This window comes from Leucopleurus acutus (genome assembly GCF_964270905.1).
Source record: "Leucopleurus acutus genome assembly, chromosome: 13".
Classification (NCBI taxonomy): Eukaryota; Metazoa; Chordata; class Mammalia; order Artiodactyla; family Delphinidae; genus Leucopleurus; species Leucopleurus acutus.
In genome coordinates, this window is record NC_139155.1 from 21,556,724 (window position 1) to 21,583,240 (window position 26,517).

General features: G+C 38.9%; 1 protein-coding gene across 1 annotated transcript in view; it reads right to left on the reverse strand.

Annotated features, from left to right (window-relative positions):
* Window positions 1-26,517, reverse strand: part of DCC (DCC netrin 1 receptor) — a gene marked incomplete at both ends in the record, with an annotated part of 1,161,813 nt that overhangs the window by 449,348 nt on the left and 685,948 nt on the right. Inside the window, one exon of the mRNA XM_082853095.1 lies at window positions 26,194-26,314. Within this exon, the coding sequence (XP_082709221.1) occupies window positions 26,194-26,314 (121 nt within the window). The remainder of the gene's footprint in view (window positions 1-26,193; window positions 26,315-26,517) is intronic.

Consider the following 26,517-nt stretch of genomic DNA (forward strand, 5'->3'; position numbering starts at 1 on the left):
GCCCGTGAGCCATGGCCACTGAGGCTGCGGGTCCGGAGCCTGTGCTTGGCAACAGGAGAGGCCACAACAGTGAGAGGTCCGCGTACCACCAAAAAAAAAAAAAAAAAAAAAAAAAAAGAAAATTTCGTTGAATCATATAGTAAGTGTATGATGTTGTGTTTGGTTTATAATGTCCATTTTCTAATCATGGACTCATCACTAATTCCTCTAATAATTTATTATGCATTTGCCTCTCTGAGTGGGGGAGAAGAAAATTAAGAAGAGAAATTCAATATTTAAATAGTTCACTTGCTTAAGGCATTGGTTCCAAAAATTACCTGAATTTAAGAATTACTTGCATGGCTTGTTAAAAATATAGCTTCCTGGGCATATTAAGGTTTTCATAAACCCACCGGGTATTCTGATGATAAATGATGTTTTAAAACCTTTATAAGTGTATTCTAGTTGTTGAGACTAACACTAACATCTTCTCTAAATTTTGAAGTTTAAGAAGTCACTTTGATCAAAAGTATGAGTCTATGAATAATGAACATGTTATTTTATAGCAAGCTACCATTGCAGTAAGTCTAGAATTTAAAAAATTTTTCATAGTAATTAAAGATAGTTCCCAAAGTTCTTTATGACCTCAAATTCTAAACTGAGAAATCAGCAAATATTTCAGCCCCATGGAGCTTTTTGTTTTTATAAATTTATTTATTTATTTTATTTTTGGCTGCATTGGGTCTTCATTGCTGCACGAGTGCTTTCTCTAGTTGCGGGCAACTGGGCTACTCCTCGTTGTGGTGCACGGGCTTCTCACTGCGGTGGTTTCTCTTGTTGAGGAGCACGGGCTCTAGGGCACAGGCTTCAGTAATTGTGGCACGTGAACTCCGTCGTTGTGGCTCATGGGCTCTAGGGCGCAGGCTTAGCAGTTGTGGTGCACGGGCTTAGTTGCTCCGCACCATGTGGGATCTTCCTGGACCAGGGATCGGACCCGTGTCCCCTGCGTTGGCAGGCGGATTCTTAACCACTGCATCACCAGGGAAATCCCTCCCATAGATTTTTCTTAGTGGTATTTAGAATTCACCAAATTTTAAAGGCTCTCTCTCTTTCTCTCTCTCTCTCTCTCTCTCTCACTCTCATCTATCTACCTACCTACCTATCTACCTTCCTATCAAAGGATAAAGAAGATTTTTGTTGTTGTTGTAGAAAGACCAAAGTAATTCTTTTTTTTTTTTTTCGGTACGCGGACCTCTCACTGTTGTGGCCTCTCCCGTTGCCAAGCACAGGCTCCGGATGCGCAGGTTCAGCGGCCATGGCTCACGGGCCTAGCCGCTCCGCGGCATGTGGGATCCTCCCGGTCCGGGGCACGAACCCGTGTCCCCTGCATCGGCAGGCGGACTCTCAACCACTGCGCCACCAGGGAAGCCCCCAAAGTAATTCTTTTTAATGTTATTCTCTTGGATATCATCATTCTCTCATCATTTTGGAAAGATGAAAAGCTAGCTGCAGCTTCTTGGATCTACACTGGCTATATGAGTTCTAAGTACATTGAACATCAAATTTATTGGAAGTCTTTGATTTACATTTTCCAACTTAAAACGTTGCCGCTAAGAGAGCCCATCTCTCTTATATTCACATGTTGTAGATAGTTGGGGCTCAACTCCTGCTGAGAATGACTCCCTGGAGGAATGAAGTACCACTTCAGGATGTGGAGCTGATGTTGCAATTCTGCACTGACTCCTGACATTCCATTAGGACGCAGCTGCCCTAAGCGCTGTGAACATGATGACCCCAGGACACCTGTGGTCTATAGGGCAAGGCTGTACATTAACTGTGGAGCACAGTTAATAATCTAAACTAATAAATTTTAGTTTATTCTAAAATTTGCCTAAACTCTAAGAGATTCTAGATAAACTATGAAAAATTAATAAGCTTATTTAGTAACTTGGTTGAACTGGTTTGGACAGTCTTAGGATCAGGAAACACTATACATTCCTTAAAGCGCCCTTCAAAACACCAGTTCTAGTATACTTTTCTGCATAGCACAGAGTATTGAGGCAAACTCTAGCAATCTGCAAGGATATTTTTGACTATCAGAAAGTAAGAGTATGCACTAGCCTCATGAACTGGTATTTAGAGTTCTATTTGTTACTTAAGGAATATAGACTATTTGCCTCTAAAGATATATGTTTGCTATTAAGAATATTTTCTTATATCCCTTGCTTTTAGAAAAAATAAAACAGACATGTTAGTATTCCAAGTGACATCACAGGTAGGTTACAGGTAATCTCTTTTGGCAGAACAAACTATTTCCCTACATTTTTAACACCTTTCCTAAACATAAGTATGTGTGTCAAAACATGAGCTCTAGAACAGAAGAGTGTGCAAACAGAAGGGGAGCAGTAAGAAATTAGAAGTCAAAGATTCTCAAAGCTTAAACGTGAGTTGCTATTTGAATTGGAAATTGATATGAAATAAGATTCAATTCCTTTGTGGTAATAACAAAAGTTAATGAAAAGGAATTGTTTCATTGATTAAAAAATTAACTGACACAACCTTACAGAATATACCTATGACATAAAAGTGATTTTAAAGTAAAAATGATTTATTAAACAATAGGAAAAAACAATTGATTAGCTGTCTTACGCATCAAGAGACTGCAAAACACTTAGAAAGTTAGGCTAAGTTTACTGAAAGTGTAACCACTGGCTGTCGCGGGGCTGCCATCCACGGGACACACGGAGCATAGTGCTGAGGGCCCCCAGAACTGTTAGGGGTCCAGGAATAGGTTTTCGTTTTTGTTTTTGAATCAGCAGGAAAGAAATGAATGCAATCCAACCTGGATTATATTAGTCTTCATACCCATGTAATTATAAAATAAAATTCTTAATTTTTTTTTTAATGGAGGAAGGGACCTAAAAGACAAAAGTGCCTCTGAGCCGTGAAAGCCACGTACAGATTGGGGTGTAAACAGGCCTTAGCTCACTATAGATGGGGGAAGGTACCCAAAATGACATTTTTGATGTTCTCCTATCCCATCACATCTCAGATTTTTCTCTCCCCTTTTCCAAGGAAAATAAGACAGAGAAGAAGAGCAGAGATGTGAAAAAAGAAATATTTAAAAATACATGAATACAAGCATGGCATTGCTTTACAAAACTAATGACTAAGTCACATTATTTTGAGGAATGTCTGGTCACATTTCTTATAAATAATACACAACTGGATAGAGTTCCTTATTAGAGCATATTCATATTATCACACATTCCAAACTTATCCAGTGTTGAATTAATGTTCATTGCTGGCTAATCTTTCTCAATATTCAAAATGAGAGCTTTATGATCATTAACAGTGTTCATAAGAAACCAATTTAAATATAAAGCAAAATAATAGGAAATCACTGCTGGAACTTATAATGGCATCATTGTTAAGAAATGCTGGGTAGCAATGATATCAGAAAACATGCCACCAGAAATTAGGGTGGCAGGGATATAGAATTTGTTTTTTTGTTTTTTTTTGTTTTTTTTATTTTTGCGGTACGCGGGCCTCTCACTGTTGTGGCCTCTCCCGTTGCGGAGCACAGGCTCCGGACGCGCAGGCTCCGCGGCATGTGGGATCCTCCCGGACCGGGGCACGAACCCGCGTCCCCTGCATCGGCAGGCGGACTCTCAACCACTGCGCCACCAGGGAAGCCCAGGGATATGAAATTTGTATAAAAAATTAAAGTGCTCACTTTATCCTGCTTGACTGACTGATGGTCTGTCGTTTCATCATCATTAAGTCCACAAGAGAGGTTACTTTTTAAAGAAGGACCGTTATGACAAACATGAATTTGTTTGAAAAAGAAATGGATTACTTCGTACTGTCTAAGCTTAAGAATGAGCAACAGAGCGGGGTGGTTTTAGAGGGAGCTGTGGGGATTCTTTCACCTTTCCATCTGAAAAGTTAGCTTGATATTTCTATTTTATTTAATAGGAATAAAAGCACAATCAAGGAGAACATAGTCTGGTGACATGACACAGAATGTTCTAAGAGGTACTTCTTAATGGTTTCTCTACTCCTGACACCAGAATTCGATAATGTTGATTGGGTAGGGTTTAAACAATCCAGGAAACCCATTATAACAACACCCTGTAGTATCTTTAAGGTTGAAATTTAAGATGGCTAGATGACTTGGGGAGTTTATTTAACCTACAAATCATAATAAGACTGTGGCATTGTTTACTCCAATTTCTTATACTTAGAAACCTAAGAACCAGGATTGGGTTCTAATATGACTCTTTTCTAAGGAATTTATGAGGACTCAATTATTTTGGGGAAAACAAACAAACCTCTGCCTAGGTTTAATTTGGAGTGGTTTTCTTGTACACATATTTCTTCTTCTATGTCACCTAGTTGGTATTAAATCCTTGCTTCATATCTTTGTTATAATCCTTGGCCTTCACTTATTAATTCCAGGAAAAGCTACTGAACACAAAATCTCTGGCCTCCTACCCTGAGAGTAATACCCTTTGGCTTCCTGATTTGTTTCCCCTCCTCCTGTTGTGAAGACTGGATTTCCTTTGAGTACCTGGATGATGGGGGAGGTTTTAAATGGGTTGGCAGAAACTCTCTTCCTGTTTAGATTAAGAACAACAAAGGGATCATAATTCCATAACTCTTCTTGTGAAATATTAAGACAGAATTCCTTGGCAGTGGTAATCCTAAACATTAATATAAAATCACTCTTTGCTCAATGGTGCACAACTTCTATTAAGAATTAACCGAGGTGATCAGAACGTAGAGTCAAAACTGAGGAAATCTGCATGCAAATGTATTCGTGTCCTGTTGTTGCTGTAGCAAATTACCACAAACTTGGCGACATAAAACAACACGTATTTGTTATTTTATAGTTCTGGAGGTGAGAAAGCAGGCAAGGTTCTCACTGCGTTAAAATCAAGGTGTTGGCAGGGCTGTGTTCCTTTCTGAAAGCTCTAAGAAGGAATCCAGTTTGCAGAGGCTGTTCGCCCACATTCCTTGGCTTGTGGGACTTCCTTTCATCTTCAAAGCCAGGCATTACAAGTCATACCCTTCTCACATTACATTGCTCTGCCCTCTTCCTTTGTCTCCCTCTTCCACTTTTCAGGACTCCTGTGATTACACTGGGCTCACCTGGATAATCCAGAATAGTCTCCGTATGTTAAGATCAACTGATTATCAACCTTAATTTCATCTGTTACATTAATTCTCCTTTGCAAGGAAACATAGTATTTCAAATGATCTAAGGATTAGGATGTGGACATCTTTGGGGGGACACTATTCTGTGTACAGAGTATTTACCCTGTACATCTGTGACTTTTTTTTTTTTTTTAACAATTGAGGTTTTTTTAAGGCTCTTTTGATGTGGACCATTTTTAAAGTCTTTACTGAATTTGTTACAATATTGCTTCTGTTTTACGTTTTGGGTTTTTGGCCACGAGGCATGTGGGATCTTACCTCCCTGACCGGGGATCGAACCTGCACCCCCTGAATTGGAAGGTGAAGTCTTAACCACTGGACCGTCAGGGAAGTCCCCATCTGTGACTTCTTGCCCACTCTTCCTTTCTCAAATCTTCTTGAATAAAAAGAACAAACTTGTGAACAAATGATCAAGATCCTGGGCTGGATGTGTTTTGTTTTCACACAGACGCACTCTGTACACTCTCCACCCCATCTCTGAGCGGCTGACCTCTCAAACATCTCTGGTATATCAGAAGGCTTCCTTGACCTTTGGCATTTTGTTTCGTTTGGGTTTTTTTGTTTTATCTTATCAGAGTACAGTTGACGTACAATGTTGTCTTAGTTTCAGGTGTACAGCAAAGTGATTCAGTTATACATGTATCCATTCTTTTTCAGATCCTTTTCCCATATAGGTTATTACAGGATATTGAGTAGAGTTCCCTATGCTGTGCAGTAGGTCCTTGTTGGTTACCTACCTTATATATAGTAGTGTCTGTATGTTAATCCCAAGCTGCTGATTTATTCTTCCCCACCATGCTTCCCCTTTGATAACCATAAGTTTGTTTTCGGAATCTGTTAGTCTTTGTAAGTAAGTTCATTTATATCATTTTTTAAAAATTAGATTCCACATATGAGTGATATCATATGATATTTGTCTGTCTCTGTCTGACCTTGGGCTTTTTTTTGAGTACACCCACTGTTGAGCACTGACAGGAATCTGAATGAGGAATGAGTGTGAATCTGAGGTTTTTATTCCTACCTGTCTCCGTGCAGATATGTCTTAAGCCAGCTGTTCCCCTCCAATGCAAGTTACAACTTTTTTCAAAGTATCCCTCTTTGTAAGGCCCTCCGTTCTTCCAATTCTAGTAACTGCTTTACCAAGTTCCCCCTTTGAGCCAAGGGACGATGACAGCTCCACTGTTAATAGCCTCTCAGTACTGCACTACCTTTTGTATTTTCTTGTACCTTAGCCAACACCTTTGTTAACAGTTTCTTTATTAAGCCTTCCTTGAATTAAATATGTTTCACATTTCCTTCGGGGACCCTTGTATATTCAGACTCACATTTTAGAGGTTACAACTTTAGTAGATGAAGAGAATTTTAAGAGTTTTTAATTTAAAAAATAAAGTAAATATTGACATAATGTGTCTTAGAAACTGGCCAAATCATTTAAGGGTCTCTTTCTTCAGTAATCCTTCACCCATTTCCCCAAATTCTTGGCCACTTTTGTTACTGCTGCCATTTCTCCATTGTATCAATCAGGGTTTGATCAGAGCATGAGAGTCAGGGTGGGGGGTTTGTGCAGGGAGCAGAACTTATTACAGGATTTAATATTACACAGTTGTCAGGGCTGGTTATACAGTGTTTGTAAGGCTGTTGTTCCTGAATCTGGTCATTGAGACTGAAGTCATCAGGCAGCGAGTTGGGAGGGCAAGATGGCTGTGGACTGGAGAAAGCAAGGACAAGATGAAATCTACAAAGCTTAGATGGAACCCATGAGGACAGACTGGAATCCACGTCAGTCTCTCACCATCTCCAGCACAGACCTAAACACACACCTAGCTCAGGAGGTGGAGAAGCTGAAGCAGAAGATATGGCAGGACCTAGAGTTGCCGCTGGCCAGGATGCTCCCTTGTGCCAACAGGTTTGTCAGCAGATGAGCAGTACCTTGTGCCTGCAACAACCTCAAAACACAAAGAAGTATGGCTCCTCGCTCCTCTTTTGTATCTATTTGCCAAATCTCATATAAAATTTCTCTTTTGGCCCACGCTAACGTAGAACCATGCGGGGGAGGCAACCTAGAGAAATGTTCCAGCGTGAAAGAAGTGCCACAGTAAAAATCCATCACATCCATGTTCACTCTGATATTCAGATGCCTCAGCCGTTGAAAAACACTGTAAACAACGGTTTCTGCTGCCATCACTATAGCCATTCATTTTCTCCCCAAAGACTCCAATATCTGGAAACAGAGTAGGGGAATTTGATTGTTGACAAGACTATTCCAAAATTTTGACCATGTATCTATACCTATGTGAACAAAGAGACTTCCACAGATTCTCTCTAAATAGCAGCATCTTATCATAAACTCTTGGTACCTTCATGTCTTGAAATTTATTTTGAATAGCAGAAAGGTAAAATATAGTCATTCTAAAAACTGGGTAAGGAATCTTGCTAGTTATGGATATGACATTTTAGTTGGTCATATTTTCAGAATGCAAAGTGTTCCCTGGATGAATCTAAGAAATAGTCAACAAAAAGTGGTCTTAAAAATTCCTTAGATCCTTTGGGATTGACATATATACACTAATATGTATAAAATGGATAACTAATAAGAACCTGCTATAGAAAAAATAAATTAAATAAAATTCAAAAAAAAAGTCCTTAGGTCCTAGTATTCTTTTTTTTTTTTTTTTTTTTTGCTGTATGCAGGCCTCTTACTGTTGTGGCCTCTCCCGTTGCGGAGCACAGGCTCCGGACGCACAGGCTCTGCGGGCCATGGCTCACGGGCCCAGCCGCTCTGCGGCACGCGGGATCTTCCCGGACCGGGGCACGAACCCGCATCCCCTGCATCGGCAGGCGGACTCTCAACCACTGCGCCACCAGGGAAGCCCCGTCCTAGTATTCTTGACAGCATTATATGCTTTAGGAGAAACTGACCCAACACACAGTGCAAACTTTTAACACTGTCAGTTTGCCTTCACATCACCAAGCATCCAAACCATAACTGTGCCACTCTTCAGGCATCAAGAGTTTCACATATTAGAAATCAGGTCTTTTCCAAGTCAGTTTGGATATCTGACGTTTCTTGAAGTAATAATATATATAATTTTACATATATACCACATACACAGTCATCAATCTGCCATCTCTAGCACTCGAATTGTCACTCTCATATGAGATAACTGGAAAACATAAAGGAACTGAGGTTTGAGGACAAAATATTGTGTTAAAACACAGCAGAGAAAAAGGAATGTTTTGATGAGGAAGAGGGGATGATGATACCTGTTGGATTTTTTTTTTTTTTTAATCAATAATGCCTTGGGAAGGTTGTTGGAAGAAAAAGTAAAGGTGAAAAAAAAATCTGAGACTTGGTCCCTAGTAGAATCTGCTATGAAGGAAAAAAATGGACCAGTGTTACAGGGGTAGGTGGATGCAGAACTCAGTGAGGTGTAGCATTTAGGGATCCACTAGAGCAGATGTAAATAGGATAAACTTGGGATAACAGAGTAGAGATTCAGTGAGGCAGTACGCGGAAGCCAGATATTGGTACTTAACTTAGTCCCAGACCAGAAAACAAGGGAAAATAAAGTTAGGATATGTGTTTTCTGAAGCAAAATATTTTATACACATCACCTGGAATCTATGAGGGTAAGACATCTTTAAAGGTTTCCAGCACACAGGGCTTATAAATAGAGTTAAAACAAAATATCCATTATTACTATGCCTTTGATACTGCCTTTATTTAGCATGCTGCCTAGTGATTTGTAAGTGAACAAAAATAGTTATCAAGATCTTATGTATGTCTTTTCATTCTTGTCTACTCGATCCAGTTTTTACTCTAAAATAATATATTCCTCAACTATGATTTTTTTTTAACAGCCATGGTAAGCAAATCTCTATTGTATATGAAAGTGAAAATTAAGGGAAGTAATTTTAGAATATAACATGGTTACAGTGAAAGAGAGACAAGTCTGTTAGGGAAAAAGGTCTCTTTGGAGAGTTAAATTTTAATCACCAGGAGAAATGATTACTAATAAAGCTAGATCCCATCAAAACTATATAACGATTATGTCTGTAATCAGTTTATGAGGTTAGTTTACATTTTCAGAGTTTACATTTAGTGATTTCTATTTTAAAAGTAGAACGAGGTTGAAGGCCCCCAAGAGTTGTACATCGCATAAACTGATAAGGACAGGGTAGTTTAAAGAATACAATTTGAAATACAATTTGAAGCTTATGCTGAAATAAAATTCCCATCACTGCTGCATGGGGACCAACATGCTCTCCTTCGACAAGGACAGATTTTAGATTAAGCACTCTTAGATTGTAAATTACCATTCTTGATAGCTGGCCTCCCCTGTCTCTGGTGCCTTAGAGAAATGGGATAGACTGTGAAAAAGTATAGATTTCAAGAAGGCAAAACCCTTTCTCTTAACCATCCCCAACCTCCATATCCAAATTTCCATGTTTCAAGAGAAAGAATAGTAATGTGAAGATACTGCTGAATTTAAATGGGAATAAAGGACATTATAATTACAAATCTTAGCAGTCATGCCTAGAATGATTGGCTGACACTGTCATCGCCACCCCATCACCAATTACAATTACATCAAATTTGGCCACCCGAGATAGGGAAGGAGGGGACCTGCATGAGAGAGGCACCTCTCTTGGATTCATCTTCAAACTCGCAAGGAATTTTATTTTACAAATGAGCTGCAGACAATTCAGGCTAAATAATTAATGTTTAAATAAGGTACATATGACTTTCTTGCACAGGGAAAAGAGAAAGTGGAGGTTTCGCAGACATCGGGTGAAAGTCTTTTTTGTTTAATACTGTGACTCGGAGATATTAGCACTGCTACCCTATAGAGACTGCTTCCCCTAGGAGATAGCTGGAGCTTCTACATCATTGTTTTGTTTTGTTTTGGACTCTGAGTTTTTTAAATATTGGGATGATAAAATGATCATAAATTAGAATCCTTATCATTTAAAAAAAAATCCATTCATCATTTCAAAACATACAGGTATGGCACCCAAGCCATGTGAATAGATGCTTATTTCCTAAAGCAAGCGTACTCTGCAAAATCAATTTGTGAACTCATTACATAAATCCATATTAAACTGTTTAGTCGATATTTAACACTCTGACAAGGAGAGTCAGGGTAAATTACATGGAATATTTTCAGGTGGCGAAGAACCAAAGTTAGTCCTTCCACTTCTAATCTATTTCTCAGTTCTAATCTGTGTCTGCCACAGAAAGGAGAGACAAAGAGGAGAGAGAAGAAAAAGAAGTGATCAGTTATATCCTTCTGATAGTTAAGGGATAATCAAATCAATATATTCTGGTCCTGGCGGTGACAGTATCTTCTCAATGGTTATCTTATGTTGATGCATAGCCCTTTAATTCCTTCCAAGATGGCAGTACAATGAGTCCCTTCCTCAGAGCTGGGTAAAAAAAAATGTCCAGCAAGGAGGAATCCTCTCATCAGTAGGAGAATGACTCACTTATAGCCTATCAAGGAACTTAGGGTGCACGATAAGGCTCCGTCATACTCTCCCTTAAGCTTTTCATCACCAGCAGCAATGCCAATAACTTACAGGATTCCCAGTCAGCATTAAAATCTCTTTTTCAGTTCAAATGCAAACTGCTAAGCATTTCCTCTTCCATAGTATTCTTTGGATTTATCTTTCTCTCCATGAGCTGAGTTGCCACCCAGTTCAGACCATAATTATTTCCCTCTGGGGATACTACAAAACATTTTGCATTCATCTTTCCTTCTGCTCCAATCTCTCAAATACACACAGCAGAACATTCCTTTTCAGTCAGACTATTAATTTTGCCTATTTTGATTATAAATTTTTCAGTTATATGCTTTGAGACCTTTTTAAACATTTACCTCCTTTGCTTCATCTTTTACTAAATCATTGGTATTGTCACTTAAGCAGGAAAACAGAATTTGCTTTCAGGCCTTCTAGTGAGTAATTGAGAGCCTGCCCTTGTTAGGCCTTTTACCAGGTGCTTGAAATGCAAAGACAAGCACCCTCAAGGAACTCACTAGCCAGGTTCTTTCTGTCTAAATGCACTAAATCACTCTTCTTAGTCTTCTGCCCTTTGTAAGTACTGGTTTTACCATCTATACAGTTAAATCAAGAATCTAGGAATCATCCCAGATCCCTAATGCATCCACACATACTCATAGTAATCTCTACATTTTGAAGACCTTCTAATATATCTACTCACGCTTTTTGTACTGTTGTTTTAGATGGCCTTATTCTCTCTTGCCTAACCAATGGACAATATACCTTCCCGATTAGTTTTTCTATCTCTAGTATTGCCTCCTGCCACTGTTAACCCAGCTATCATCCACACTGCTTCCAGAGTTCTCTCTTAAAAACACCAGTAGGAGCATGCCTATCTTTTACATCCTAGCCCCCAACATCCCACACACAGCCTAGACAAAAAGTCCAATTTTCTTTGCCCTATTCTGAAAGACAGACTGTGATTCAGCCCCTGAATATCTCTCCCATCTTACTGAACCACACATACTTCTCTGAATATATACTTCTGCTTCTGTGTTATTTCTCTAGGCTTTGGGTGTAACATGTCTTCTACCAGCCATTTCTCTGCCCTTCTGGACAGGTTGGCAAAAATCATCTTCCTTCTTCAACGTCCATCTTAGCTTAGATGTCACATCCTCAGAGATGAGTTCCTCTGTTCCACAGAAGAGCTGCTTAAGCTCTTCATTGCGCTAGCCCTACCTCTTGTATGAATATACTCCTGGAACTCATGGTAATGATTTGTTCTACTTCAAAGTTCCCTATTAGACTAGAAGCTTGAGCAACCACTTAGCATCTGCATTCAGAAAATAGGAATAACTTATTCTAGGATAACGTCTTATATGCAAGAAACTATCTACTTGGTATGAGGTTTTATCATTGTTGTTATTGTTCCTGATATAAAAAGCAAAAGGCATTTACCACTTCATTCAGTTGAATTTCCCCAAGGGTCACAATATCCTTTCTAGGCAAGCGTGTTAAAGACCTAAAATATCTGATCAGAATTGGGCTCAAGGGCTCATATTAAATAATGAGAAGTAAGGCAGACATATGAAAAGAAAGCAGGTAGTCTGTATGTCAGAAATTGGATATGAAATTCATGAGATCCAAAGACTTGTGTCTGGGCCACCAATTTTGTTATCTCATGTCTCTTTCTATTTATGAGATCAAGAAGACAAGGCAAGAGAAGGATATAAAATATGCTACATAGTATTTTTATTTCTTTCTTCTCCCAAATAAGTGTCACATTATTAGGAGAAAATCATTTAGAGAAAGAATCATTCTTCTCTATTCAAGATAGTCTATTCTGCTTTTGTACGTTTTTATATACATACACTCAGTCCACATCTTTCAGAACTAAAGAATATTTTGTCTGGTTATCAGGGAGATCTTTATTTAAATAAGAACTGGCACTGAAAAATAACAGAAAATATGGAAAACTCACTTCTCTATTTGATTTTTCTTGCTTTATAATGATGCGTGTTTTATTTTGAGGACGGGTTATTTTTCATTTCAACTGAATTTTCTTATGTTCCACAATATATCAAACTCAGATATCAACTAACTAGGTATATATATTTTGTCAATATTGTCAGAGAAAGTTAAGGTCATCTATAGATCCTTGGTGGATATTTGTCAACACAAAATAACAAAGACAGCTGTGCACAGCATGCACTAGTCATTCAGGCTTATTAACTAACTATTGTTTTTTTGATGGAATGACACTATAGGTTAAAGACCCATGAGTAGACGATCTGAAAAAAAAAATGTTTTAAACCTATTTTTTAACCTGGAGCTTCTCACCTAAACCTGGGAACAAAATAAAACAATAAGTGAAAGAACTTTTCAAAACAATAGAAGCCTTGTCATTCTGTGTGACAAGGGGTACTAAAAATAGGGTTAGAACAACAACAAACAAAAATACACCAAGCACTAGCTGTACTAGAATTTAAGGAGTATAAATATAAAGAATTGAACTTTCTTCGAATGGCATCTACTATCTCTAATTTGTATTTGTTATGTGAGTCTTCATACATTTTCAGCGTGCTTAATAAATGTTGAACAATTAAAACACCATGACAAGTCACTCTGTCTGTTTTTTTTTTTTTTTTGGTCTTCCTCTGTCTGGTTTACTTCACTAAGGATAATACCCTCCAGGTCCATTTGAGACTTCTTTTGTACATCCAGGATATGCTCTAACTGGGAAAATGTTGTGTGCACGTGAGAAGAATGAGTATTCATTCTGCTCTTGTTCAGTGGAGTGTTCTAGAAATGTCAATTAGGTCAATCTGGTTGATAGAGTTGTTTAAATTTTCTATATCCTTACTGATTTTATGTCAACTTGTTTGATTAGTTATTGACAAAGGAGTGTTGAGCTCTCCAATTATAATTGTAGATTATTTCTTCTTGCAGTTCTGTCAGTTTTGTTCCATGTATTTTGAAGATCTATTATTAGTTGCATTCACATTGAGGATTATGTTCTCTTGATTAATGAACCTTTATCATTATGAAATAAACTTTTCATCTCTGATATTCCTTGCCATGAAATCTATTTTGCCTGACATTAGTAAAGAAACTCCAGGATAAATTTTTTTCTTATCTATTTATTTGTAGTGTTACCATGATACATCTTGTTTCATCTTTTTATTTCTAACATATTTGTGTTTTCATATGTGAAATGGACTTCTTGTAGGCAGCATATAGTTGGGTCTCTCTATCCAACCAGACAATCTCTATCTTTTAACTAGAGTGTTTAGACTATTTACATTTAATGGGACTGTTGATCCTTATGGATTCTTTCTCCATGCACTGTTCCCCCACCCCTACAAGTCACTCTGTCTTAACTGTATTTGATAAGTAAGATTAGTTGCATCAAGTGTATTTTTGGTTAAAGTATGGATTCCTGAATAGCAGAGATGATGTGATGTTTACCTTTAAGTCTCTTAAGACAATATTATAACTGACCCACACTTAGTAATGACCTCTAGCACAGTGGGAATCTGGACAGAGATCATTTGAGTGGCAGAATGTTAGAAATTTTAATTAATTCCAAGCTTTTCTCCTCTATCAATAATTCCCAAACCAGTCTGACTAGATTCAAATAAATCTGAAATATCACCCATTCACCTGACAAAGCTCCATGTGGTGGACAGAATATGGGTGGTCAGTCACATCATGGCAGAGTGGATGAGAAAGTTAAGTGCAAAAGTCAGAGGGCTGACTGGCTGTGTGGCCTTGGTAAGTTAATTACCTTCCCTGAGCCACAGTTTCCTCACCCACAAAGTAAGGGGAAAACAATTCTATCTCCTCCATAGGACTCTTGAGAGGAATCAATTAATATGTGATTGTAAAGCCCAAACTCAGCATGCTACTACCCACTAACAAAGATTCAACCGTGTTTTCAAATCCAGCTCTACCACTTTGTAGCTATTTTATATTGCATGGTCCTCTTTGGGGCACAACCTTCTAACATTCAAAATGAGAACAGAAATATATTCTAGACTGGATTATTGTAGAAATGAAAGGAATGATGCATATAAAATGCTTAGCACACAGTACCCAACACAAGAATGTTCTAGAATATGTTATTCTCTCTGTGTTTTCCTTTGGGTCTGTATTTATATAAATCTTACTCTAAATAGGACTGATGATAGCTCTGTTGGCATGTTATTTTCCATAAGTTAAAATAGTGTTTATTTTCTTATGTTTCTAAGTTTCTTACGAGATTGAAAATACTAAAATACAAAAGTCTTATTCCTAAGGCCACCTAAGCGTCCCAAGGGGTAGAGAATACTCCCAGTAGCTTCTCTGGGGCCTGAAGTTAAAGGCAAAATCACACTCACATTTCTAAAACGCTTGCAGTGCTTTAGTGTATATTGCTTGCTGTTTGATACTGTTTGCATCCATGTATTTTGATTTCTAAAATAAAAATAATAGTTTTATTACAAATATAGAAATAGATTTAGATTTGTTTGTTTTAAAAGTTGGGATCCATACTGCATGCAAAAATTATATTCTACTTCTTATATTTGTTTCCACTATTTATATACATATTATATTTATTCCACTATATATTTATATTTCACTATTTATATTCCATTTATCACTGCATCATATCACATCTTGGGGGAAGGGCGGAGGTGACTGCCACTCTTAAAGTCCTAAAGAATGGTAATTCCTATCACATTCTAAGTTAATTCCCCTATCTGGTCCCTTACAAAAATCAGATCACACCTAGAAGATGACAGGGGACAACCACAAACTTAACTAAGTGGTGGTTCCCATTGCATCTGCTACACCAGATGCTATATCTTTGCATGAAATGCAAATGACCGCCAGTCACATTTAGCCATAGTGATGTGTTCTTCTCTATCCCTATAAGAAAGGATAACCAAAACATTTTCTCATTCACTAGGAATGAAAAATCATCATTCATTTCAGTCCCAGAGCTATGCTAACTCTCCCATGTCTGTCTTAATATAGTCCAAAGGGACCTGGACCATCCAGATATTTTGCAGCATAATCCACTTGTCCATTATCTTAAATGACAGCATGTTCACCGGACAAGTTGAGCAAGAAATGGCAAATACATGGAAGGCTGTGGTAAAAAAAATATACATTCCAGTAGTGAGAGACAAACCCTATGGAGATAAAGTGGCCTATAACGTTAGTAAAGATTTTAGAGGCACTGTGATTTGCGGCATGGCAAGACATGACCTGTGGGTAAGGACACATTATTATATCTGATACCTCCAAACACTAAGAACGAATCACAATGCCTCTTAAGCATTTGGGTTCTGCAGGCAGCACATTCTGTTCTGACCTATTCACTCAGTAATGTGAAAGGGTGTTGTCTTTGAGTACGGTTTCCAGAGTAAAAACCGACATTATAGCAGGTCCAGGCCATGATGCAAGTGGCTCTGCCACTTAGGCTATACAACCTAGTAGACTCCGTAGTATTAGAGGCATTGGTGGTAGAAAAAATGTTCTATGGAGAGATGACAGCAGACCCTGATAGAAGAATCACAACATAAACCCTGACGGTTCTGTTGTAAAATCAGGCCACCTGCAGTAGAGAATTACACACCATTTATATAATGGATTCTGACAAAATATTGGACCCTATTGGAGTAAGAATCCCCAACTATTGGATAATCAACTGGCGAGAATTGTTCATCTTGAGCTGAGTTCCCTGAGATGCATTGAGTCAAAGGTTCATGCAGCACCATCATCAGATGAAAGTGTTATATTTGGTATCAGGCTCAAGCATGACCAGAGGGCATAATGGCAGGTGTCCCTGACCACCATATTTTCAATCACTGCTGTCCAAGGAACTTCCCCCTTGACTCACACTTATGACCAAGTGACTGAGGAGGAAAAAGGCCAAGCTTTGTCAGCTTGGTACGTGGGTATGTGGTTGCACTCAGAATAGATGGCTGCCCCTCTTAGGGAAAGCCCTGAAAAAGAGCAGTCCGAGAGCGTTTCTCAATAGGCAGAATGTTTGGTATACCAGGCCATCTACCTTACATGAAGAGAGAAATGGCCCAGAGTAAGAATATATAGAGAGATTATGAGCAAAGTCAAATGGCTTGGCTGATCGACCAGGGGTCTGGAGGGATAGTGATTGAAAGATCAGGGACATGGAGATTGGAAAAGATTTGGATGGGCCTCTGGGAGTGGATATCAAGTATTATAAAGATCTCTGAATCACATCTAAACCTCAAGCTTTGTGCAATGTAGTCAATGAAGTATTGTAGTCAATGAAGTTTATCCCAGGCATGATTATTGCTAATCGAAAACATCTAAACACCAGATTGTATCCTCCATGAAAGAGACACAATCAATTAGATGGAACAATCTGGCCAGGTGATATCAGCCAGGCTCCAGTGGTGACATCAAAGGTGCATAACTTTAGAGGCTATTGTGGCAGGGATTGGACCTGTGCATTGCCCAACAACACGGGCTCACCGGCAGCTACTGGAGCTGCCATACATTCAATCTACCAGTAAAGAGACCGATGCAGAGCACCCAATAAAACAATGTTCCTTGAGGAGGCCGACTAACGTTTTGGTAGCAAGTTGTTTATACTGAACTCCTTCTACTCTGGAAAGGGCAGAAATTCATCTTGATTGGACTATACACGTATTCCACCTTTCTTATTCTCAAGGCTTCAGCCTGCAGTACTGAGAGCTCCCAAACTTTCTGAGCCACAGACATGGGATCATGCATAATATTACAGAAGATCAAATAACACACTTAACAGCAAAAGGGGTGTGGGCATGAATACACGACCATGGGATCCCCTCATCCTATCACACACCAACCTCTGAGAAGCCGCTAACTTGATACAGCCTAAGTACAGTCTTTTGGAGGAGCAATGGGTTAAGACTGAAGACGATATCCTAAAAAAATGAAGAGCCTTCCTCTAGAGTAAGGTACATACACAAAATGAATGATCAGTATATGGTGCCATGTCCCCAAAGGTAGAGTAAATGGATAAAAGAGTTTGAAGTAGGTGCGACCCTGCTTACCATCACTCCCAGTGACCCATTTGGGAATCTGTGTTTCTCATCCCTGAAACTCTAGCACTTAGAAGTCCTAGTTCCCAGAGGAGGAATACTTTAATCATTAACCTTTGAGCTATCACTGCTTCCTGGTCATTTCAGGCTTCTTGTGCCAAAATACCAGCAGGCAAGGAGAGAATAATTATCCAGATGATCAGGGGGAAGCAGGAAACAGGGATGACTGTGGTTAGCACCCAGGTGATCTACTGGAGTGTCTCTTGGTACTCTCTTCCCCAATTTTGATGGTAAATAGACTACTACAAGTTCTATGACTTGCGAAGGAATAGGAGTTTGAGTCATTCCATCCGCTAAGCCATACAGATGAGCAGAGATGTTGGCTGAGGGTGAGAGGAAGAAAGTGATGAGCACGAATTGCAGCCCTGAGACCAGCTGTAGTTGTACTGGTGAGGGTTGTAGTTCATCCCATTAGCCTTCCTTTTCCCCCAGGGACTAAGACCAACCTGTATCCTGGAATAGTTATTTCTAGAATTGGTTACATGAAGCAAATAGGTTTGAGTGGCACAGCGGGAGACTGTAGTGAATAGGGTGGTGTACCGTCTGGATCTCCCTTTCATGGACTGTGGTACTTACTCCTCCAGCTGGAGACAGTGATGGTGGCTGATGGCTCCCTACAGAATCCATCTCCAGGAACTGCCTTCAGCTAAAGAGAACTACCTCACTCAAGGTCATACCCATCTCTGGGGGTAGAGTACCCTGAGTAGCTAACCCAGCTTCAAAGCTTCCTGTGGAATCATCTGAGGCCTATGTTGTTGACTACATTGTAATTCATTCCTTCAAACTGTGTATATGAGTACTATTTCATTGTAGTCCTATCAATGTTGATTATTATCACTTTGATAATCAGTTAAAAATTACATCTATATAATTTTAGCTATTAAATTATATATACCTCCTACTAATGATTACCTTGATATTTTAAAATTCTCTTATACTAATATATCAGAAGGAATATCTGTATGTGTGTGTAGTGTGTGTGTCCAGGCACATCTATTATCAAACGATGATTTATAAATAAAAGGCAGAAATACAAGAACAAGATCCTTTGGGTTCAGTGTAAAAATCAGGATTCTTCTTTTCTACTTCCCCACAATGGGGATTTTACAAAGCTATGGAATAACAATCTTTGGTGTGTTTACCACCAAAGTCTGATGTGATCAGTATTTATGAATCTATCAAGTCTTTCATATTGTATGGATTTATAGTTATCACTGGTCTCAGGATACTTCATATTACTGTAGAATTCATCTCTAATTTCAAAGTCTGCCATATCCTCTTGATTAGCACTGAGCTAGCTTCCTACTTGAAGCACATGCTGAATGAAGGACAAGGTGAGTGACAAGTTTTTATTTGCTGAGAAACCTCTGCCAACATAAAACTGGAATGAGCAAGTCATTAAAGGGATACTGTAAACCCTACTACAAACCTCTCCACTGCAGGCATTCTGAAATAAACCTTTTCCCTTCACCTTGTCCACTGGGCTAAAAACCTAAACTTCAAATTGCCACTGTCCCTGAAATATTTGTTTATTAATTCTTTTCTTGGAGGATGGAAAAATATGCTAGAAGACAGCTATCATTGTATCCATCCCAAGAAATGCCTCCTGTTTTTCTTGAGACTAAATAAATCAGTAGAAGACTTTATAATAGCTAACATTTGTGTAGCAATTTACAGCCTACAAACCCCTCTGACATACATTTATTGCACTAAATTATCTATTGTATTTTAAAGCTGAGGAAATGGAGACCTGGAAAGGTTAGGCAATATTGTCTAAGATTCTGTTCATTATATTCTATATTCCAATATAGTTTAAATCTCTATAGATAAACTAGAGAAGGATGTGGACATGAAATGTGTCCACATCTCATAGACTACGTGAATATCACATGGTAAAAAATCAAATGTGAAACTTCGGCTATCGTTGAACCCCTCAGGGAAAGTGCTAGTTTGAGCGTCAACATTTCTCTAAGGGAAAGGAGACTTTGAGGTAGAAAATAAAAGAGCAGACATTACCTTCCTCTTATTTTTATCTTTACCTTAGCTAGCGAAATAATTTTTCAGTACACTGAACAAATTCACAGCCACATACATATACGGACATTAATAACTTCCTTGAAAAAAATCGGTTCTGTATCTTAATAGCTACAGTTAATTACTAAGGCTTATAAGGGAAAATGTTTGTGGAAAGCTTATGAGCTATAATCACTATAATCATCACTGGAAACAAGTTTCAAAAATATTAAGTTGCACTTTCATTCACGTAAACTCAATGATGGAACTCTAAAGAGAATGTTTGTAGTTTTAATGAGCATCTCAGTTTGTGTGAGGGAAACTATCTAATGACTCATTTTCTAGTTTGGGTCCACCAATATATTAGTCCAATACATGGAACTGGCTCTTCTAAATTATTTACAGAACTCCAGGAATAATTTGATCCCACACAAAATAATACTGAGCGCTTAAATCATAGTAACTCTTCTCATAATAAGAGACAAAAATTCAACTTAATTGACCTCCAGTGACTAATATCAGATTTAAAAGTACACCACTTGAGAGTTAGTAACAATCTCTCTTACACAGTGCTATTACACTGACAAATTAAATTCTAACAGACCTTGAAGTGTCACAACTAATTGTACAATTTTCATTGTTTCACACAATCTCACCGAAGTTACTACATAAGAGTCCACATTTAGTAAGAAACACTTAAACTAGCTGCAGTTAATATACACTGTATGAGTACGCACCCACATATTCCTCTTGCCTATTTGGATTTCAAGGTATTCCTCTCGTACTGATAGGGAACAAGTCACAAAAACAGATCCAAAGTGAAACCTAGCAGGACCCTGTGGGGCTCCTGGGCACGGAAGCCTTTTCATGTCCCCCATTTCTTGTGAGGAACAGACTCCAGCCTCCATGACCCTCCCTGAGTTCCAAAGGGCAGATTCGAACAGTTGCTAATCAGGGAAGGGAGGGGATGCAGAGACAAGGGAGGAACAGTCAAGAGACAATAGTGCAGCCTTGGGGCAGGGTCCCGCTGCTGCCTCAAGTGATACACAGAACACTGCCTTTAAGCCCTTTATAGAACTACGACCCAACAAATGGAAGATGTCAGCATTCTTCATATGAGAGAAGACCACCCGAGGAGGCCAGATTAAAGGAACCAGAGAAGCTCATCAAAAGATTACCTGACACCAGAATAAAGGAGTGCAGGCCCTGCACACCTCCTAACCTTATCAGCAACTCACCAAATCCTCCCGGGTGGGGACACAAAGTTTTCGAGGGCAGGAGCCTGTTGTGGCCTCCTTTGCCTGGCAAAACAATAAAGCTATTCTTTCCTATTTCACCCAAAACCCTGTCTCTGAGATTTGATTCAGCACTGGGACACAGAGGCCAAGTTTTTGGCATCAAAAGGACTTTTGATGTTATGCCTTGATGTTTATGATTGGACCTAACACTTCTGCTAATACATAATACACTGCCTGAATACAATGTTTAAAATTCTACAGCATTTGTAATCAGTAACCTTTCCCAGGGGAGAACAAGGAATTGATAGTAGCTCACTATTTTACTAAAGGCATAACCAATATATTCCCCTCCTACAGTGGGAAACTCTATTTTGCCATCAATATTGGAGGAAAAACACAAAACCAGCATTAAAAAAATATTCAGTGTTAACATGAGACACATATCCCATACATATTTCTTCAATGGAAGGCATGCTTTGGTACCTTGCCCAAGCAGATCTACATTTAGGAAATATTTAGAATAGCATTTATTCATTTGTGAACACATAACCTTTTTGTGCATAGTAGAATATGAAGAATACATTATTTCTTCCCATGGCGACTTTATTCTATCTTCACCCATTTCTGCCATTAAATTTAAAATATTCCAGACTACATACGCCCTGATTACAGCTGCATTCCCAGTTCCCTGGCCCTCTCTTCTTCTCTACCCAGCAGTTAGGTATTTCCAATTACCTTCACTGAAGACCACTGACCTGGAAACATAATGCTACCTAGCAACTAGAACCAGAATCACTAACTCAGAGATAACTGATATCTTATATCTATCTTACCTTTGTTCCTGCCTTGCTTTCTATGCTCCCACGCTGCCCCACCAGCACTGGAAAGTATGCTCACTTTTCCTTCTAGCTACCCGACAGTCTTAATTTAATTACTACTTACCCACACTCCAGTTCACTGGATGAGACTCAAGGGTAACTAACTCATCAGCATCTGCTATGTCAACCAGATCCTAAGGTACTGGTTACCTGTTTGCAAATCTGGCTACTGAAACATCTTATTCTTATGATGCCTAACACATTGATTCTTGGCACATTTTGTCTGGGCTGTTCACTGAACAGTAGAGTTGGAGGGCTATAGTCAATCTTCTTTTGGAAAGAGGACTTCTTAACCAATGTCCCTCGTCAAATAATAAATAAAACTAAAACAAATAACAAGAAAACATTTCCTTAGCTCTTAGAAGAGATGAATAGGCAATACAAGTGATATATATCAGATAAAATATCTTAACTTGCATTCACCACCACTTACATAATATGGCTAAAGTATTTTTGATGCATATGCAAAGTCTTCTTAAGTGTGCAGACCATTGTCTGTGGGTGCACGAGTGTGTGTGTGCATTCATGTTTGTGTTAGGTATACAGAGAGATGGTCAGCAGTCTGGAACTGTGTGTGTGGTGTTAGAGGATCAGACAGAAACCATTACTGATAGCACCTCCTCTAGTATAATGATTTTTTTAAGTGCCATTGATCTTTATCTAGAGGAAATCATGTATATATTTCACATGTTACAGTGCACACATTTCAGTATTTTCCCAAAATTTATCTTCTGTTAAGAAAAACAAGTCATTAACTCAATTTAATTTAGTAGATGATGTTTCTTTCCTAAGTCACCAATTGCTAAAGAGGGAATAACTAACTATATAGAAAAGACTAGGTTGAAACTTCATTAGGCTTATGTAAATATCCACCAACAATGGGCACTGGCTCTAGCAGGCCATTGTGTGCACTTCAGTTAGAAGCAGATTGTTATGGTTGTCAAGAGAAACTCTTAGCTGCAAGCATGTGGACAGACCAAAGCTGAACAGCTGGTCAGTGCAGACTCACGATGTGCCTCAAAATATATGGTGACCGTTTATTGTTGGAACTTAAACAGAGAGGGCTCTGTTCTTCCCGCCAAGGTCAGCCTCATTGCTGAGTTTATATTTATAGCTGGCCTCTCCACCATCTGTGCACATGGCCTACACTGCACCTCTGCGGAGGTGGAGAGGCATTATTTTAAGACCTGATTAAATGGCTAGGAAAAAGCAATCCATCATTTACAAGGAGGGGACGTAAGACAGTCACAATGGTGTTCTGTCACGCTTTCAGGTTTTGGTCTTCATTCTAATCCAATGCCAGATACAATAAACACCGACCAAGAATGTAGAATCCACTGACAACATTTTACCATCTAGATGGGAGAAGAATGAATTATCAAGATTCTCCAAGGTTTGCCCTAGCCAGGAGGTAACTGACATTTATGCCGAGGGGCGCCTTGCTCTTTTGTGGTCACAGAGACCCAAATGAATCAGGGCCTGAGTGGAAGGCAAGATACTGTTAATAAAGAGCTACCTGCTGAATTCAGAGCTGCCTGGTGTAAATGAAGTTGAATGCCTATAATTGGTTTATTGAACGAGCTGAACTATTGGAATATCAAGGGGAAACAGTTTTATTCTCTCCTGTCATCCACTTTCAAACACACCCTATCGGATATATTTCCTACCCCAGATAACAAGTTGGGTCAGCCCTCAGGTCCTAAGGGCACCTTAAAATATTTTAAAAGCCTTATTTGCAGATATTAAAAACAATAATGACAACAACAACAGCAATATATACACACACACACACACACACACACACACACACACACACACACACACACACCCCAGTGAGATCTAAATCAAGACATTAACTTAATGTTCAATTTAAAGTTTCTCCCCTCCTCCCAGAGTAGGCCTGAGACCAAATATGGGGAAGAGGCAATGGGACTGTCTGTCACCATTTTTTTTTATTCTCTTGGGTCTATTCTTTCCCCCTCTGCTTAGGGCTTCTCCAGGGTAGAAAGAGAGGATGGATTTGGAGCGAAGAGACAAAGGCTGCTTTTCTTAGCCTGTGCTCTTGAGAGTCCACAGTCATGGAAGGCATCAACTTGCCTCTTTTTGGGGAGCAGCTCTGTGTTCTTCAGAGGCCCCTCCAACCTAGGTAGCCCCGCCCTGGACCCCTTCCTGCAGCAGGCACGGCAGGATCTGGCTAGTCTTCTGCACCAGCTCCCAGCTGAGCTCCGTCCCAGCCAGTGTCCCTCTAGCGTCTTTTGGTGGCTGTAGCCTTAGCAGCCAGGACCTCGTGGGCAAGGCCTTTCAAGATGTCTGCCGCCCTCCTTTCTTCAAGTGCAACTCACACCCTCATTCTTCCCAAAGGTGGACATTGAGCTTCTCCCCACTGTTGCCTTCCCCTTTCTCCTCCTGCAGTTGTGGGCAGCTCCAGACAGCTTTTAGTCAGGGTAAGTTGCCCATTTTCCATTTTTGCAAAACAGTAAAACACACACACACACACACACACACACACACACACACACACACACACACACATTCTGTTCAAGGGGTTTTCTTGGTATCTCCACAACTTGACTTGTGGGGGAAAGAAAACACCATGATGATGTCTGCCTAATCCTATGAATTTCAACACTTCAAAGAATCCTCCATCCCTAATGGCAGTTAAAGGGGATGATAGGAGAATGTACCTCATACTTCTCTTTAGAAATACGGGACTACTTATCTTGCATTTTCCTCAGCTTTATGGCCTTACGTGGAAACAATGTTAACTAGAATTCTCTTATTCTGTGACTTGTGTAGCAGTCAGTATTAGTGTAAATGTTGCCATATTGTCGTTGCTAATGAGACAGCACAGAGTTTTTAAACCATGGCTCATATTAGAGACCTTGGTTTTAGAGGTTCCTTTTCCCCTCCTTATCCATTACTGTTTCAGCCGAAGAGAATGTATTTAGTCTCACAAATGAGGTCACATTCACATGTAAGGCACATTAAATGGAGGGAAAACAAACAGTCCATCAGAGAAACTGGTGATCCTGAACAAGAGTTAATGGTACCTTCAAATTCCTAAATAGTTCCTTTCATTCCTTTACTCATCTGGGACTGCGGTTCTATGGTTGCTTTTTTGTTTTAATCAAGAAAAGCAGAGAAAGTCATCGCTGTGAGCATTATTATGAGAGTCTGAGCATCTTCAGATAATTGGTTAGAGATGCACAAAATATAAGGCCTCAATAGGCACACTGTAAATGACAGAAGCCAAAGAAAGACTATGTCTCATATATTTCAGTAGCTATACAGAAATTTCTGTTTTCTATGAAAATTACTGTTTCTAAACAGAAAATTTGTTTTCTATTAAAATTAAAGCAGGGAAAGATTAAGACAAGGTTGAGTCAAGAGGAAGGAAACTGGCCGAAAAAAAGTTGAAATTAACATAATCAATAGGTGGTATGAAACTTTTCATGAGGAGGTATTAATATTTTAAGGTATTTTGATCTATAGAAACAATTGTTCAGTCCCTGCTTTAAAAAAAAAAAAGAATAAAAAGAGAGAAGGGATGTTTTTGACCTTCTTTAGTGTAACCCCATTTCAGAGTAGCTGACCAGCTGGTTTTTTGTGTGTTTGTTTTTGTCTGTTTGCTTGCTTTCTGGAAATCATATTGTTATGGGGATATTACATGACATGTCTATTATAGATTTACGCTAGTTTTGAATACACCACCACATTAAATCTCTAAAAGATTACAGAACAAAATAAAAAACTTAATAAATTATAGAAAAAAGGACAACTTATCAAAATCTGTTCTAAAAAAAGAGAAGAATGTTTTTACTTTCAAGTGATTACTCCTGCTATTTTTCTACCAACTTCCATTGATTTAAGACTATAAATAAGCATGTATGTACACATGTATATGCTTATTTATTTTATATATATTACATATATATATATGTTCCATATATAGAGTTTATATTTATATGAAACACCAAGAAGAAAGGTAGGCCACAAAAGAGGGGAGATGGTAGTAATTTAGTGGTAGTCATCTTGACTGTATCTCACTGGATGGAGATATATATCGATAGTCATAGATATAATTTGCTAGCACAAATATACCATCAATACACACATGTATACCTGATTAACTAAATAACTCAATAATTTCAAATTGACTTTGAGAATAGGGAAAACAGTGCAGATTTCACAGATGAACCATGCAGAACTGCAACTACAGGAACCAGAGCAAGGTTCACTTCATCTTACCAGGCTTAGGAACAATGAGCTGTGCACTGGTCTGGGCGTTTCCAGCCTCATTTTCACCCACACACTGATAAAAGCCTTCATCCGACTTCACCACCCCAAGGATTCGTAGGTTGCTTCCTCCCTAGGGAGAAGAAAAAGCAGGTAAAGCATTTGAAAAAGCAAAAAAAAAAAAAAAACTCCAAGTGACAAAATGATCACAAAACAAATTTTAATCAAACTTCCCAAAAGAAACCAGGAGGGAGGCCAACAGGTCCTCAGCCTTACAGATATGTCCTGTGTCATCTGGGAAATGTCACAGATTCCCAAGATTCTGCTGAATCCACG